We start from the raw sequence: 18,928 nt of genomic DNA on the forward strand, positions 1-18,928 counted from the left end.
GTTGTTTTTTATCTCCATTCATGGCCGTTGTTTCATAAATGCTCATAATTATCTTCATATCAGTCACTAATAATCATCAAACCCTAAACGGTGCACCGGTGAATTATTCATGCACTTCACATTTACAGTCACTCATTAGTGTGTCTATCAGTTATTGTTCACAGATTCTCTGTCCATGAACTCTCGAGTTGTTCATGATCTGATTGGTGGAGGTGGTGTTTGCATCACAGAAGGGGTCAGAGGTCACATGTCTGAACTCATAAATGCCGTTTCTGTAAGTTTCCTCTGATTGATCAGCTGTGGTCTCATCATGTTCGGTGTGTGTGTGTCCGTCAGTGTTCTGCTGGTTCTGGCGTCCATGACCTCTGGATCAGGTACAGCACACGTCTCACTCTCTTCATTAGCATTCATGTCTTCTTTTATTAATCTGTGGTTTTAGACATGTTTTCTGTACAGACTGTGGGAGTGCCTTCATATGTTTTGAATACAGCAGGGATGCATTAAAGTGATCAAAAGCGACAGTAGACATCTAGAATGTTACAAAAGACAGTAACACTTTATTTTACAGTGTCCTTGTTACATATGTTGCATGTACTTACCATAGTAATAACAGTAAATTAACAGTTAATAAACTAACCCTCAACCAAACCCTAATCCAACCCTATAGGAAGTACATTAATATTACTCAGTACTTAAATATATAATTACACTGTAACAATGACACTTTAAAATAAAGTGTAACCCAAAATATTTTTATTTCAAGTTAACGCTGTTCTTTTGAACTTTGTATTTATCAAATTTATTCATATTCATGATCATTTAGTGGCACCAATGCACAATAATATTATGATTGGAGGTTTAATAGTTTATAGTCATACTGTAGCTGCTTTATGTATCATAATATTCAGACAGACAGCAAGAAAGAGAGACGGTTAGTTGTGTAACCATCTCCAGTTTGAGCTGGTGTGTGTGTGTGTGTAGCTTCTCATCTGAAGAGTGTGTAGGTTTGAGTTTTGAGCTGTTTTTCTGATCAATGCCCACGGATCCTCTCAGTCCACACTGAAGATCCTCTCCACATGAAAGCCATCACGAGTGCTTCTGAAGGGTTCCTGCGCTTCTGTCTTCACAACATCTGCTGCCTTTGATTCACACACTCGTTCTCCCTCAAGAAACATCTGAGGAGGAGCAAGTTTTTGTCCATTTGATCTCTCACTGCTGTCTGGGGGAAATTATGGAGAAAATGATCTTTCCCTCTGCATGTGAACACAACCCGCAGAACTAAACGACACGTGTGAAGACACGCATGTGCTCTCTGTGTGTGTGTGTGTGTGTGTGTGTGTGTGTGTGTGTGTGTGTGTGTATTAGACTGTGGTCCTCGTTAACTCTACATGGACAAAATGTCCCCACAAAGAGGCAAAATACACAAACTCCTTGTGGGGAAATGTTTGGTCTTCATGAGTAAAACAGCTTATAAAATATAATAAGTGATGTTTTTTTGAGAATGTAAAACTGCAGAAAGTTTTGTGTGATGGGGAGGTTTAGGAGTCGGGTTAGTGTGTGTGTGTGTGTGTGATGGGGAGGTTTAGGAGTCGGGTTAGTGTGTGTGATGGGGAGGTTTAGGAGTCGGGTTAGTGTGTGTGTGTGTGTGTGATGGGGAGGTTTAGGAGTCGGGTTAGTGTGTGTGATGGGGAGGTTTAGGAGTCGGGTTAGTGTGTGTGATGGGGAGGTTTAGGAGTCGGGTTAGTGTGTGTGATGGGGAGGTTTAGGGGTCGGGTTAGTGTGTGTGATGGGGAGGTTTAGGGGTAGGGTTAGTGTGTGTGTGTGTGTGTGTGTGTGTGTGTGTGTGTGTGTGTGTGTGTGTGTGTGTGTGTGTGTGTGTGTGTGATGGGGAGGTTTAGGGGTAGGGTTAGTGTGTGTGTGTGTGTGTGTGTGTGTGTGTGTGTGTGTGTGTGTGATGGGGAGGTTTAGGGGTCGGGTTAGTGTGTGTGTGTGTGTGATGGGGAGGTTTAGGAGTCGGGTTAGTGTGTGTGATGGGGAGGTTTAGGAGTCGGGTTAGTGTGTGTGATGGGGAGGTTTAGGAGTCGGGTTAGTGTGTGTGATGGGGAGGTTTAGGAGTCGGGTTAGTGTGTGTGTGTGTGTGATGGGTAGGTTTAGGGGTAGGGTTAGTGTGTGTGTGTGTGTGTGTGATGGGTAGGTTTAGGAGTCGGGTTAGTGTGTGTAATGGGGAGGTTTAGGAGTCGGGTTAGTGTGTGTGTGTGTGTGATGGGTAGGTTTAGGGGTAGGGTTAGTGTGTGTGTGTGTGTGTGATGGGTAGGTTTAGGAGTCGGGTTAGTGTGTGTAATGGGTAGGTTTAGGGGTAGGGTGTGTGTGTGTGTGTGTGTGTGTGTGTGTGTGTGTGTGTGTGTGTGTGATGGGGAGGTTTAGGAGTCGGGTTAGTGTGTGTGTGTGTGTGTGATGGGGAGGTTTAGGAGTCGGGTTAGTGTGTGTGATGGGGAGGTTTAGGAGTCGGGTTAGTGTGTGTGTGTGATGGGTAGGTTTAGGAGTCGGGTTAGTGTGTGTGATGGGGAGGTTTAGGAGTCGGGTTAGTGTGTGTGTGTGTGTGATGGGTAGGTTTAGGAGTCGGGTTAGTGTGTGTGTGTGTGTGATGGGTAGGTTTAGGGGTAGGGTTAGTGTGTGTGTGTGTGTGTGTGTGATGGGTAGGTTTAGGAGTCGGGTTAGTGTGTGTAATGGGTAGGTTTAGGGGTAGGGTGTGTGTGTGTGATGGGGAGGTTTAGGGGTAGGGTTAGTGTGTGTGTGTGTGTGATGGGTAGGTTTAGGGGTAGGGTGTGTGTGTGTGATGGGGAGGTTTAGGGGTCGGGTTAATGTGTGTGTGTGTGTGTGTGTGATGGGTAGGTTTAGGAGTCGGGTTAGTGTGTGTGTGTGTGTGATGGGTAGGTTTAGGAGTTGGGTTAGTGTGTGGGTGATGGGTAGGTTTAGGAGTCAGGTTAGTGTGTGTGTGTGTGTGTGTGTGTGTGATGGGTAGGTTTAGGAGTCGGGCTAGTGTGTGTCTGTGATGGGTAGGTTTAGGGGTCGGTTTAGGGTGTGTGTGTGAGAGAGATGGGTAGGGTTTGTGTGTGTGATGGGTAGGTTTAGGGGTTGGGTTAGTGTGTGTAATGGGGAGGTTTAGTGGTAGGGTTAGTGTGTGTGTGTGTGAGATGGGTAGGTTTAGGGGTAGAGTTTGTGTGTGTGTGTGTGTGTGTGTGTGTGATGGGTAGGTTTAGGGGTCGGGTTTGTGTGTGATGGGGAGGTTTAGGGGTCGGGTTAGTGTGTGTGTGATGGGGAGGTTTAGGGGTCGGGTTAGTGTGTGTGTGATGGGGGTTTAGTGGTAGGGTTAGTGTGTGTGTGTGAGATGGGTAGGTTTAGGGGTAGAGTTTGTGTGTGTGTGTGTGTGTGATGGGTAGGTTTAGGGGTCGGGTTAGTGTGTGTGTGATGGGTAGGTTTAGGGGTCGGGTTAGTGTGTGTGTGTGTGTGTGTGTGTGAGATGGGGAGGTTTAGGGGTAGGGTTTGTGTGTGTGTGTGTGTGTGTGTGTGTGTGTGTGTGTGTGATGGGGAGGTTTAGGGGTCGGGTTAGTGTGTGTGATGGGTAGGTTTAGGGGTCGGCTTAGTGTGTGTGTTTGTGATGGGTAGGTTTAGGGGTCGGGTTAGTGTGTGTGTGATGGGGAGGTTTAGGGGTAGGGTGTTAGGGTGAGTGTGTGTGTCAGTTTTCCCCTTGTGGTTGCAGTAGATGCTTTAGTAGATTATATAATGATGATACAATATCTGAAGCATTACAGGTGATTTTGTTTCTCTGAGCATTCATGCATGTGATCAAACATATTCCATCTTTTCATCAACATTCCAGCAGGAAGAACCAGACAGTTGTGTAGCCAGTGTTAGTGTGTGTGTGTGTGTGTGTGTGTGTGTGTGTGTGTGTGATGGGTAGGTTTAGGGGTCGGTTTAGGGTGTGTGTGTGAGAGAGATGGGTAGGGTTTGTGTGTGTGTGATGGGTAGGTTTAGGGGTTGGGTTAGTGTGGGTTAGTGTGTGTGTGTGTGTGAGATGGGTAGGTTTAGGGGTAGAGTTTGTGTGTGTGTGTGTGTGAGATGGGTAGGTTTAGGGGTAGAGTTGTGTGTGTGTGTGTGTGTGTGTGTGTGTGTGTGTGTGTGTGTGTGTGTGTGTGTGTGTGTGTGTGTGTGTGTGTGTGTGTGTGTGTGATGGGTAGGTTTAGGGGTAGGGTTTGTGTGTGTGATGGGGAGGTTTAGGGGTCGGGTTAGTGTGTGTGTGTGTGTGTGTGAGTGATGGGGAGGTTTAGGGGTAGGGTTAGTGTGTGTGTGATGGGGAGGTTTAGGTGTAGGGTTAGTGTGTGTGTGAGAGGGTAGGTTTAGGGGTAGGGTTAGTGTGTGTGAGAGAGGGTAGGTTTAGGGGTAGTGTGTGTGTGTAGGTTAGGATTAGTGTGCGTGTGATAGGTAGGTTTAGGGGTTGTGTGTGTGTGTGTGTGTGTGTGTGTGTGGTTGATAAATGTGTATGGGTAGGGTTAGTGTAAGTAGGGAATATACAATTTGTACAATATAAAAATATTACGTCTATGGAGAGTTGCCATAAAACATGAAAACACAACGTGTGTGTGTGTGTGTGTGTGTGTGTGTGTGTGTGATGGGGAGGTTTAGGGGTAGGGTGTTAGGGTGAGTGTGTGTGTCAGTTTTCCCCTTGTGGTTGCAGTAGATGCTTTAGTAGATTGATACAATATCTGAAGCATTACAGGTGATTTTGTTTCTCTGAGCATTCATGCATGTGATCAAACATATTCCATCTTTTCATCAACATTCCAGCAGGAAGAACCAGACAGTTGTGTGGCCGATGATGTCACTGGAGATCTTTTTAAAGTCAACCTGAAATTGCATTTGCGACCCATTTTACCTCTAGAATATGCAAAACTATATTTGTTTCAGAGCCGTGCTATTTTAATATGCTATTATAGTTTTTATTAATATTTTGGATCCAGTTTTCTTTATTTTAATTTTAATTTTGTCATGTGCTTTTGTCATTTTTATATATATACATAAAATATATATTATTATTATTATTATTATTATTATTATTGTTTTTTTTAAACAATTGGTTGATAAATTTGTTTGTTTGCTTGAATGCATTAATGTATTGTAAGTCATTTTGGATAAGTGTCTGCTAAATGCGAAAGCGTAACTAATATTTCTATATAGCCTTAAGTTATTTTTATTTAAATTTTAGTAATTTTAGTATTTCAACTTATTTCAGTTAGTTGCAAAAGCAACATTTCTACTTTTTGCTTGTTTGTTTTGTTTTTTACTTTAAGTTCCACAACAAATTTATCCTCCAATTATTTAGAAAACCATCACTTGGTTCCATTAATAACTTTTAATATCCATGAAACCTTTCAATTGCACAAAAGGTTCTTTATATTATTAAAATATAAAATTTTCTTCTATGACATCTCTGTGAAAACTCCTTTTGGTTCTTCCTGGCACCTTTATTAAAGCGTATATCAGGAGCTTTACCGAACCCAAAGCCAAAACACCGATCTGAAGAACCTACACTGAAACATCAAGAACTTCTTTTAATCTCCCCAAATCCATAAAGCAACTGAAGCAGAACACAGTTCTCGGTTAATCGAGCCGCTGAAGAACCTTTGTCTGTAAGAGTGATGTACAAGAGAGAGACTTTATTTTGGCCATTGTGTTTTTATGTTCATGTCTTGCCCAAAACTGTGTAACATTAATGTGTCTTTTCCTCTCAGTTGAAGAGGAGAACCCAGAGTTCTGGAGGAGTGCGGCTCAGAACACACTGCGCTCGGCTCTGGCCAGGAAAATCAACACTAATGTGGCCAAGAACATCGTGCTGTTTCTGGGAGACGGTGAGCAGAGGCTTTATGATCTAGATCTCATCATAATTCACCAATTTATTAATCACAGTACATTAAGACAATTGTGTCGTATTACAAGTATTCTGATATATTGTTTAACTCTGCAAACGATGCTTTATTTAAATAAATATACGTTCATTTGCATACGTTTCCAGAACTGAAATATGATCATTGGATAAAGCCAAGTTCAAATTAATTTTTAAATTTTGTTGATATATTGAAGTTAAAGTTTTTACAGAGGGAATTTAGGATATTTTTAGCATTCCATAAATTAGAAAAATAAAAGTTTTAATGCTCTAGTTTAATGATATTTTAGGATTATTTGTACATTATAGTTTTTATTTAAAAAAAATTTAAATACCCTCTGTAAAAACAACAGAGAATAGATAGGAATTTGTAGTTTTTAAAATTATTAAAAATAAAAATATATATATATTGCTATTTAGTATTAATTGATTTTTATTTCAGTTTTAGTACATTTTTTATTTCCAATTAGTAATTTTAGTGCTTCAACTTAAGCTGATTTCAGTTAGCAACATTTCTTACTTTTGTTTAGATTAAGTTTTTCATCTAATATTAATTTATTTTTCAGCTTTTAGTTTTCATGTTTTTATAGTTTTAGTTAATTATTTTTAGTATTATTTATATACCATTATAATTTGTATTCTTATTTCTCAACAGCCAAAAGGAAAAAGAAAATCATTTTCACCACGTTTTTAAGGAATAAAATTAAACAAAACTATATTTAAGGCGAATGTTATATGAATAAACCCCTCAGTAAAAACCTTTAGAATATAGATAGGAATAAATCTGTAAATTTTGGCATTTGTAAGTGCTGCTGGAGTGGAGAAAAAACTTTTTAAAGATATGTATTGTAATTGAAATCTATAATAAAGATGAAAAACCGCACTCTCAAGGTATAATTTCATAAACACACTGATGATGGCTTAGGCCGAAACGCGTCTGTGTGGACATGGTTACAATAAATTTATGAAATTATACCTTGAGAGTGTGGTTTTTCATCTTTATTTTTGACAATTTTTTTACTACTCGCACCCATAAATGATTTGGGAGTTGAGCGCGCCTGTTCTCAATATTAATTGAAATCAATAGACACAAATAGATAAAGTGCAATAAAATTAACACAAAGTGTATTTATAAATGTTATATAGAAGCAAAATAGACAAAAATCTCCACATTGACCAGTGCATGAAAAAAATATAGTTTTTACCTTAAAGCTCAGCTTACTGTCCAGACCAATCAAAAAACCTCCCGCCTGACTCGCACCAGCCAATCAGATCAGGCCATTTCAGATGCTGTGAAATATAATAGTCTGTAAGAGTGTGTGAGTGGCCTGTGGATCTGATGGAGTGTGTGTTTTAAACAGGAATGGGTGTGACCACCATCACAGCGGCCCGTATCTTAAAGGGCCAGTTACAGAAGCGCTCGGGAGAGGAGACCGTCATGAACATGGACACCTTCCCGTATGTGGGTCTTGCTAAGGTAATCCTTTTTATTATTATTATTATTATTCATGCTTTAAACAACTAAACAGTACAACATACATTTTGGAGCCAGAGGAGCAAAGAAAACATACAATAAATAAATAAATAAACATTCACAAAAATACGAGACCTTTGTATCAAAGATTTTGAAGACACAAATGAACACTCTTAATAGCTTTTCCATTAGGACTAGATTGAATAGTAAAAAAGTAATTTTCAAATTCTTTAAGGAATACTAAGAAAAGGGGCTTTTTGTTAGAAAACTTACACTTATGAATGTGAAATTTGACTAATAAAATTAACAAATTAAATACAAAAGCCTCCTTATTCGCACTGTTAGCATACTTTAAATATCCAAAAATTACATTTTCAAAATGCAAAACAAAATGAATTGCTAAGGTAATAATACTGTCTTCAAACAGGTTTCCCTAAGTCTGGTCAGTCATTGGCCAGTCAAACAGATAGTCCCGCCCCCAATCTCACTCCATTGGTTGAGTCAGAAGTTGACATGTTGGACCCTTAAACGGGTCAATGTTTCAAAAGTGTCAGTGTTTCACTCTTCAGGACGTCAAAACGTTGTTTCAGTAGTATTTATATACTATTATAGTTTTTATTAATATTTTAATTTGCTTTTATTTGTATATTTTCATATTTGCTTTTTTTTTTAATATTACTATTTAGTATTATTATAATTTTATCTGCTTTTGTTAGTTTATTTCCAGTTAATCATTTTAGTGCTTCAACTTATTTCAGTTCACTGCCAAGGCAGCATTTTGTTTACTTAATGTAATACTTAAGTACATTTTATGTTATACTTCAGCTTAATTTCAATTAACAATTTTTTTTTTACTAGTTTGTTTTATTTACTGATCATTTTAGTATTATTTATATACCATTAGAATTTGTATTCATATTTTGAATTAGCTGAAAATTGTCAAATAAATTAAATTGTCATTTTTATTTAAAAAATGTTTTTTACATTATTTGATACTGTCATTATTTTATTAGATTTTTTTTCTTTTTTTCTTGAGTTAGACATTTTAATGCTTCAACTTATTTCAGTTCACTGCCATGGCTGCATTTTCGGTTAGTTTTAAGTTAATCTAATACTGATATTTTAGAATATTTCAGCATTATTTCGATTAACAATGTTTTTTTTAATAGTTTTAGTTATTGATATTAACTCTGCATCAATCTACCAAAGGCTTATAGTGTGTGTTTGTAGGTTTACTCAGTGGATTTCCAGATTCCTGACAGTGCAGCGACGGCTACAGCGTATCTGTGTGGAGTGAAAGCTAACCTGAACACAGTCGGCGTGAGCGCAGCCGCTCGTAACGGTGTGTGTCGCTCACAGAAGGGCAACGAGGTCACGTCTATCCTCAGATGGGCTAAAGACGCAGGTACACACTATTACACACCATCACACTCTTACAAAAGCAAACTGACATGCAAACACAAAGCTTTCTGTTTCCCTCAAAGATTACACAGCCAACATTCTCACTTTGAGTTTATCTGAGTGTGTTTCAGGTGTGAGTTTATCTGAGTGTGTTTCAGGTGTGTGTTTATCTGAGTGTGTTTCAGCGGGTGTGAGTTTATCTTCTCTCCTTCTAAATATTATCTTCTATCTAAGTGTTATTTAAGCCATAAACACAGAACAGTGCTGATACAAAGTGTGTGTGTGTGTGTGTGTGTGTGTGTGTGTGTGTGTGTGTGTGTGTTTGTGTGTTATTGTGTTTTCAAATAGTAAATACTTTATTATTTCCCAAACTAGGGTTTGTGAGTTGATGTCAAACTAACAATTTAAACACAAAAATGTACAAAACACCGACCTTGCTACAACTGAATATGGCAGAATTTGAATCTGTCTCTAATTCGATAAAGTTTTCATCATAATCGGTTACTTTCCTGTTTATCACTGTGAAGCTGCTTTGAAACAATTTCTATTGTATAAAGCGCTATAAAACATAAAGGTGACTTGACTGACTTAACCTTATCGTACATTATCATAACATTATTATCAGCAGAGAGAGTGTTTCTGTTCTATATTTTGGTCATATTTCATTTGTCTCATCCTCCTGTTAGTGTGTGTTTTGCAGTTTAAGTGTGTATTTCCATCTGAAAATGCTTCAAATGTCAAGCTCATCAATCATCCATTAAATCTACTGTGCTAAATTAATTCATTTATCTTCTTTCTCATTTCATTCATGATCACACTGAATAATTCAAGATTTTAAAAATAAATTTCATTCATCGTTGGCTGGTTTTCATGACGGACGTTGTATTACAAAATGCTCTAATAATCTCCATATCAGATCATTACCAGCAGCAGTCGTTTGCAACAAAGAAACCACTAAGTGATCATTCTGTGCTAATTTTAGACTAATAATTTAGACAATATTTAATATTTAATTTTAATTTAATCTAGCACTTTGGGTATGAGAACATTAAAATGTATTATTATTTTTAGACTAATTTAGTCTGTTACAACCAGGCCAAGACCTGATGAATTTGTGATGGAAAAAAGTGTATAATTTAATTAATTAACAAAGACCCTTGAAATTGCAAGAAAATTTCACAAAAAAAATAAAAACATGTTGACAGTCACTATGTTGACTGATAATAATAATAAATAAAAAAATATAAGAAATGTTTTAATATTAATATTTGTACATTAAGAGTTATCTTTGTTGGAAACAAAAAAATGGAAACATTCCTTCAATCCATATTAGATGAGTAATATTTTAGGGCTCTAACACATTTAAAGACTAAACGTTTCAGTCATTTATATATAAGTATGCCATTTTTATTGAAAGTTTTTTTAAAATACTAGCAATACTTTATAGTGTTTGCCATATAATCACCTGAATGCTGCTGTAAATGAACAACTGAAGGATGAGATTTTTTTATATCTAGCAGGATTTTAACACTAATAAATAATTATTTATTAATGTTAAAAATCCTGCTGAAAATAAAAATTATTAACAGCATAAAAGCCCGTTCACATCAAGGACAATAACTATAATGATCAAATTTGGCACACAGATGGAGGACAGTCTGAACATTAAACACACCAATTTTGGAGTATCTGACTCAATCGCTCTAGCGCCACCAACTGTCCAAAGTTGCACTTATGTTTAAGTGAACCTTTTGAACTGTAAAGGCTAGAAACAAAATAATTTTCCCTCTGATTCCTTGGCTCAAGGAATGACAATTCAGACGACAATACAATATTTACAAAAATTTTCCGTCATGGCAAAATGTTATTCAAATCTTTTTGATAAACAAAACTGTTCTCCAATAACACCCAAACGAATTCAACAAAGAGCTCCTCAAAATGGATGCGAGGCTATATCTCCATGAAGCTTTAGCGTAATGTGATGAATCTTGGTACATGTCATCACAAGCATGATCTGAGGCTATGCTTGCAGTGTTTCAGCACAGCGCCACCTACTGGTCAGGAGATATGCAAATTTTCGCTTATATTTTAACTATTTTTGCTTGTAACTGCTGAACAGTTTGCCTAAAAATCATAAAACTGGTTTCTTTTGCTTTAGTGCTACATACAGAGTCGAATGATACCCAATTTTACTGTGTTGGGCATCAGCCATTTTGAATTTAGTTGTAAATGGCTGTATTTTACGATTACATTAGCGCATTGTTCCGAACTCTGTAATAGTCATCGGAACCATGTCCTAAAGTTACTCACAGTTTTGGAACAGTGCCACCTTGGGGTCAAAATTTATAATGAAATTTCCAAAAAGGCTCATAACATGTAAATTATGGCTAATTTTGTCGAAAACGCTGTCCGCCATTTTGAATTTCTTCGAAAACCTACTTTTTCAAACACCTCCTAGACCGTTTGTCCGACTTTCACCAAAATTGGCACAGATCATCTTCAGATCATGCTGGCAAAAAGAAATTAAACTTTTTTTGATTGACCAAACCGTTCTCGAATAACTCGTCTACAAACTTAATGGCAAACTGATTCTAAGGCTGTAACTCTGCAAGGCTTTGGCATATTGACACTTTGTATGTTTCATTGTGACCTCACACTGACCACACAAAATCAATTTCATAACAGCGGCACCAAAAATAAGCAATTCCATCATATTAGTAGGGATTGTATTAGTTTCCTCAGCCATTTTGCCTAAAAAAACACTGTCTTTAATTACTCATTGTTGCAGTTAATCTGAAGCTACAAGCCATGTTCGCTTAACTCATCATGCCTTTTTTGTGTTTGGCCCATTAATTGCTGCTTGCAGCTATATTTATTAATATAGTTATCGTCCTTGGTGTTAACAGGCCTTAACTCTGAGCTGAGGGAATGTGTTTTTGGTGTCTCTTAAGGGAAGTCTGTGGGTATAGTGACGACCACTCGTGTTCAACACGCCACTCCTGCCGCTTCATACGCTCACAGCGCTAGCAGAACCTGGTACAGCGACTCTGACCTGCCGACTTCTGCCGTCACCGGAGGGTGTGTGGACATCGCCTCACAGATGCTCAGAAACACTGATATAGATGTGAGTGTGTGTGAGTGTGTGTGAGGGAGAGGTGTGACCCTATTGGTGCATTCATGAAATGTCATTATTGCTGTTATTGATCAGATCACATGTAAACGGAGCCTGTATCAAAAACTCTAGAGCAAAACTAGACTGTGCAGGAAGATATTCATCTATTCATCCATATCCATCCATCCTTATCCATTCTTCTATTCATCTATATTCATCCATCCATATCCATTCATCTATTCATCCATTCATATCCATTCATCTATTCATCCATGTCCATCCATCCTTATCCATTCATCTATTTATCTATATTCATCCATCCATATACATTCATCTATCATCCATATTCATCCATCCATATTCATCTATCTATCCATATTCATCCATCCATCTGTATCCATCCATCCGTATCCATCCATCCATCCATCCATCCATTCATATTCATTAATTCATCCATCCATATTCATCCATCCATATCTATTCATCCATCCGTCCATATTCATTGTAATTGATCAGATCACATGAAAACGGAGCCTGTATCATAAACTCCAGAGTAAACCGATGACTGTGTGCAGGTGATCATCGGAGGAGGTCGGAAGTACATGACGCCTAAAGGGTTTCCCGACCCGGAGTATCCCGCAGACCTGAGCGCACAGGGACAGAGAAAAGACAACAGAAGCCTCATCGATGAGTGGCTGAGCATGAAGGAGGGAAAGGTAAAGAGAGAGAGAGAAGCAGAAGAGCGTTCACAACACTTTGACTTAATTTTGTGAAATATCTCCAGGAGAAACATGAAATTTAGCAAGTGAGAAACAGAAGGTAGGACTTGATTGGATGGATTTTAGAAGTGCAATGCGCAATATGGGGGAATAAGTCCCGCCTTCTAAATAAAAGAGCCAATCGCCAATTCTAAAACATGCGCTTACGACTGCAAATGCGCTGGGCCAGCCTGAAAATGACCGTTTTTTTACATGATTGGAGCATTTAGAAACAATATTTATGAGACAGTTATTGTCAGACAACAGTCAAACTTTGGAGAATTTGATGTTCCCCCATTCAAAGAGAGAGGCGTCACTTGCATGACTGAAATAGCTGTGCGAGAGGCGTTTTAAAGATGGCCGCCGACTGAAATGACTTCCTTTAATGGGACTTTGCCTTGGCGTGTTTGTGCAGGTTGCGAGATACGTGTGGAATAAAAGAGACTTTGACGCTGTGGATCCTGAAAAGACCGATTACCTGATGGGTACGAGTCCTTCATTCAGACCAGAGAGACATGATCCCGAAGGGTTTGAGTTTCTGAACCTGAGGAACTGAGATCATGAGCTTTATACCAGTCTAAATGTAGTATTATTTATAAGCTATTATAGATACTAATATTTTGAATTATTTTAGCTTTTTTGATATTTTGTGTCCCTTTTTTAATTTGATTTTAGCTTTATTTCAATTAAATTAACCCTAACTATAAAGTGTTTTAACAGTTTTAGTTTGTAATAATCCTGCTGCATGTTGCCATGAGTTTCAAGGTCTTTAGATCCATCAAAAATGTGAATGAAAAATAGTGAATGTTCCCCCTCTCTGTCTCTCTAGCCCTCTTTGAGCCTGGGGATCTGAGGTTTGATGTGGAGAGAGACCCCAGCATGGATCCTTCCATCTCAGAGACCACAGAGAAAGCCATTCAGATCCTGAAGAAAAATCCCAAAGGATTCTTCCTGCTGGTAGAAGGTCATCAACTGACAAACAACCAATCCATCAAACGAATAACCAATCAATGAAACCAAAAACAAACCAATCATCCATCCGTCCATATACATCTATCCATGCATCCATATACATCCATCCACCCATATTCATCCATCCATATCTATCCATCCACCCATATTCATCCATCCATATCCATCCATCCACCCATATTCATGCATCCATCCATCCATCCATATTCATCCATTCATCCATCCATCCATATTCATCCATCCATCCATCCATATTCATACATCTATCCATCCATCCATATCCATCCATCCACCCATATTCATCCATCCATCCATATTCATTCATCCATCCATCCATCCATATTCATACATCCATCCATATTCATACATTCATCCATCCATATTCATACATCCACCCATCCATATTTATCCATCCATCCTTCCACATCCATCCATGCATATTCATCCATCCAACCATATTCATACATCCATCTATCCATATTCAAACATTCATTCATTCATCCATCCATCTATCATCCATGCATATTCATCCATCCATATACATCCATCCTTCCACATTCATCCATCCATATTCATCCATGTATATTCATCCATGCATCCATATCCATCTATATCCATCCATCCAAGTAAAATAATCTGAATGAAATCTGAACGGATTTTGATCAAACCTCAAAAATGGAGTGTTCAAAAGAAAAAAAGGAAATTGTTTGAACAACTGAGCCCAGTTGTAATACCTGTAATTTGGCACTGATCAGTCAGATTTGGTCTTCGTGTGGTTTCACAGGTGGCCGTATTGATCAGGGACATCACGCCAGTCGCGCCTCTATGGCTCTGCATGAGGCGGTTGCTCTTGATGAAGCTGTGGCTCGCGGACTGGAGCTGACCAATGAGGAGGAGACTTTAACAGTCGTCACGGCTGACCACTCCCACGCGTTCACCTTTAACGGCTACCCGTTCAGAGGGAACAGCATTCTGGGTATGTTTCTGTTCGTGTGCGCATCTGAGGCCATGTCCACATTAATACGTTTTCATTTGAAAATGCATCTTTTTCTCTCCATTTCTCAGTCCACACTGAGACAGCGTTTTCATTAATGAAAACTAACCTTTTTTAAAACGCTCTCCAAACTGGATAAATTTGAAACCGCCGCTTTCGCGTTATAGTGTGAACTGTCAAAACGGAGGTATTTAAAAACGATGACGTAAGTTTAGTCATGTGACGCGTATTGTACCAATAGATATTCATGTTTATAGCGGTATTGTGCTGTTCACTTTCACATTGTTGCTCAAATATGTTGCTTCACACACTCTTCATATCCCAGTCCTGCAAATATGACAGAGTTTACACACATTTGCTGTCCTGCGGCGAAACATGAGAGAAGTTTCGTTTCAGACCAAACATATAATAGTGAGTGAGAGTGATCTGGACACATCAGTGAATGCTGAGAGATTCTGCTAAATAACGAATAAATGCGATAACTTTATTAATTATTTTTCCGTCTGTATCATCTCAGTGAGCTTCTGTGAGGTTTTACGCATCCGCAGTAAAGGTGAATTTAGTGTTTTCAGGCGTTTTCCAAAAGTTTCTCATCCACACTGAAACGCCTGAGAATGCTAGTGTGGACGGAGAGCGTTTTAAACGAAAACAGCGTTTTCAAATGTATCCGATTAATGTAGACGTAGCCTCAGATTGGTCGTTTTTAGGGGCGTTGTGGCACAACATTTTTTGTTACGGGTCTCCTAATGGTTCCAATAATCCTCACTTGTCAATCATCTGTTGTTTCTCAGGTAAATCTCCAATCTTCGCCTCAGACTTTTTACCCTACACGACTCTAATGTACGGAAACGGACCGGGACACAAAATCGTCGACAACAAGCGTCCAGACCTCCGCGGTGTCGACACCGGTAAGAAAATCAGCACAAACAAGTATCCATTACTTCAATGAGCTCATTATTTCTGCATTACATTGTTAAATTAATACTTTTTTCGCTAACTTTCGCTACATAACTTAGACAGTTTCCTCTGATAACAGACTCTAAATTGTAATGTGGACTCATGCATTTTCTGTAAAGCTGCTTTGAAATGATGTGTATTGTGAAAAACGCTATACAAATGTAAATGTGAATTGACCTTAGCTCGCTGAAAACACTGATGTTGTGTGAGTATTTATTCTGGTTCTCTCTCTCAGCCGATAAGGATTACGTTCAGCAGTCGGCCGTCCCGCTCGATACTGAGACCCACGGTGGGGAAGATGTGGCGCTGTTGGCCCGCGGCCCCATGGCTCATCTCTTCCAGGGCGTTTATGAGCAGAACTACATCGCTCACGCCATGGCTTACGCGGCCTGCGTCGGTGCCAATCAGCAACACTGCGCTGAAACCGCTGAGCCTAATGGGATTCCCTACATCCACTGACCTGGGAAGCTCCGCCCCCGACACGCCCCTCTGCGCCATGACGACGGTGATCCTGAGCGTGTTAATGAGTGCTCTACTGCACTGAGAGAGAGACAGCAGCAGATATTCACCAAGCAATCATAATTTGAGAATGTGAAATAAATTCTTATGGAAAAACACTACAGGGATAAACTTATTTTCTTATGCACTGGTCAGTTTTGAGCTCTATTTTGCTTGTGAATAATGTGAATAAACTCTAGCCATTTCATTCTTAACCAACATACAGTTGGAAAACTGAGTAAAACTCGAGCGTTTGAGCAACCGAACACACACTCACACACATATTGCTCTGTGACGTGTCAACGCTCGCTTTGGCTATTTGTTTATAGCATAGGAGGCGGAGCTTTAGATTCTAGAGAGCATTTGATTGGACAGAAAATGTGATGAGAAGCTGAAGTGCGTGGTGATGTCATAAAAATCCCTGATCCATTTTAGCGGAAGAGAGAGACTAAGTTTTGAATGCTTATATCTTATAAATGCAAATTTTGTCATTATTTTGGAGCACACCAGCTCATTCATAACCTTAAGGTTTACATATTCATACTAAAAGCTAAAAAACGTACATTTTGATTTTAGGGGGCTACACTTTATCTGTTTGCATCTGTAAAGCCTTTTCACTCAGTAGAAAAGATTATCAGAAGTTCAGTTCTATGCTGACTTTAAATTTAATAAATAAAATATTGTATTTAATCATTAAAGATATTAATAATGCATCCTAGCGAATAGGGAAAGTTCTTCGAACGTTCTGGTAAAGTTACGAAGAAACGTTCTTCCAGTAACGTTTATAGATGATTCGTTCAAAGTTATTCGGTCTTTAATAATGCTCTCAAAACATTAGAACTAAAACGTTATTTATACATCATTCATATTGGACGTACAATTTTTTAAATGTTACATTTTTCAGAACGTTCAGTGGGCAGTGACGTTCACATAATGTTTGCAAAATTCTAAAATGGAATGTTGCCTTAACGTTCACCTAACCGAGGGAAAACGTTAGCATAAAAACTGGACGTTTTGAATGTTCAAAAAATATTCTTAGAAACGTGTTTTTGTCAGTTGGGATGTATGTATTATTAAAAGTTATGTATTCCTGAATTAAACAGAATTTTGAGTGAGAAATAAACAGGATGGGACTTGATGGATCCTTTATAGATTAATATTATTTCTCCATATCTAAGTTTGTTGGCTGCGCACTGATGAATCATTAAATGAATTGTGAAATTAATCAGAGAACATTTCATTGATTTATGTTGAATCGGAACTTTAAACTGAATGTGTGTGTTATTGATGAAAACATCTGATGAATACTGACGTCATCTCAGGTAGAGTCTCTCTGATCGGTGTGGATAATTAAGATTTGATGCCATTATCACACACACGCTTATAAATAATAAATCACAGCCTAAGACTGGTTATTTTTAGCAGACCGTGAGTCATTAATGTAACAGTTAGAACATCTGCTGTACTTCTGAGTGTGTCTGTCTTGGTTAAGCGTGTTAACGCATTGGTTACACCTGTCGACAGGTAGACATGAAGCAAACACACACACACAAATCCTCACGGTTTTCCTGAGGCAGGACCCCTCTCTCTGTTCCCAGCTAACAAATCTGTTCTAAAACATTTGCAATGTTTCTAATAAAACGTAAAATGTTTCATTGTGAGTCGAGCATTGTTTAAAACGTTCATCAAGCCTATACAAATAACATCATACGAACGTTCCAAAAAAACGTGGTTCTCCGAACGTTTTCTCTCAACATCATATCAAACAACATAAGAACGTTCTATAAATGTTATTTTAAAGGGCATTTTATCTCAACCTTTACATAAGTGTTAGCTGGGTAGTGAGCTGCCTAAATAGACAGCATTTTATAATATCACATACGTAGGCTACTCTGTTCTTAAGGTATGCGGTAATTATGCAGATAGCAATAAATTATAAATATATGCATATGTAAGAGTGTTATATAATGTGTGGTGCATTTATGATGCAGATGGTTAGTGGAAATAAGTAACAGTAAGAGAGTGAAGATGCTCTGCGTGTGATGGAGGTAGAAATGATTGTCAGTGCAAAATAATATATACACAGCACTGATTTATAATGTCACAAAAATGTTGAAAAAAATGGCCTTGTACTGATATTCGTTACTCGTTACAGTAACGCACGTTACTTTACAGCAAAACTGCGTGCTTGTACTTGTGCACGTGTTTGCGAACTTGCATATAATTCTGGCATTGCCTTATGGTCTTTGTGAGGAATCTGATGAGCTCAGTGAAAATGTTGCTATTTTTACACAATATTTGTGTGTGCTGTGTATTTTTATGCTTATTAGTCTAGCGTTTATAATAGGTGTACGGTTCCATTGCAGTTAATGTGATGCGTATTAGACAGCAAGGCTACATCTATTTCTCTCTGTGGCATTGAGATGAAGAGATTGATGTGACCTACAGGTGGCGCTGTAACACAGCACACTGTTGCATTGCAGAGAGAGAGAGAGAGAGAGAGAGAGAGAGAGAGAGAGAGAGAGAGAGAGCATCAAAGAGAATAAAAGCGTGTAATCATGAAAACGTTGACTGGTCTACAGAGGGAACATGTTGCGGCAGATTTTCTCTGCTGTATTTGTACTTTATACAGTACATCGCTCACGTGACCCATCAGATGCTGATTTAGATCTTCAGAAAAGCTCGTCTTTAAAGGAAATAAGTATATTTAGCAAATACATTTTGTAATGTTCGTCGGTATTGTTACATATTGGACTGCATTATGAGTACAAGGGTTAACAAAACTAATGTCGAGTTGATGGTTGACACGCACTGCACGTTG

The 18,928-nt window shown here is 38.4% G+C and overlaps 1 protein-coding gene across 1 annotated transcript; it reads left to right on the top strand.

The window, feature by feature from the left end:
- The first annotated feature begins 306 nt into the window (after positions 1 to 306).
- On the top strand, positions 307 to 16,219 carry alp3 (alkaline phosphatase 3). The gene is given in 12 exon segments (XM_079887065.1): positions 307 to 374; positions 5,790 to 5,906; positions 7,303 to 7,418; positions 8,646 to 8,820; positions 11,768 to 11,940; positions 12,504 to 12,644; positions 13,102 to 13,171; positions 13,516 to 13,650; positions 14,443 to 14,634; positions 15,444 to 15,560; positions 15,845 to 16,055; positions 16,057 to 16,219. Coding segments are annotated over 12 exon segments (1,608 nt in total). The 5' UTR covers positions 307 to 310; the 3' UTR covers positions 16,154 to 16,219.
- Positions 16,220 to 18,928: the final 2,709 nt, after the last annotated feature.

This window comes from Squalius cephalus (genome assembly GCF_949319135.1).
Source record: "Squalius cephalus genome assembly, chromosome: 11".
NCBI classification, from domain to species: domain Eukaryota; kingdom Metazoa; phylum Chordata; class Actinopteri; order Cypriniformes; family Leuciscidae; genus Squalius; species Squalius cephalus.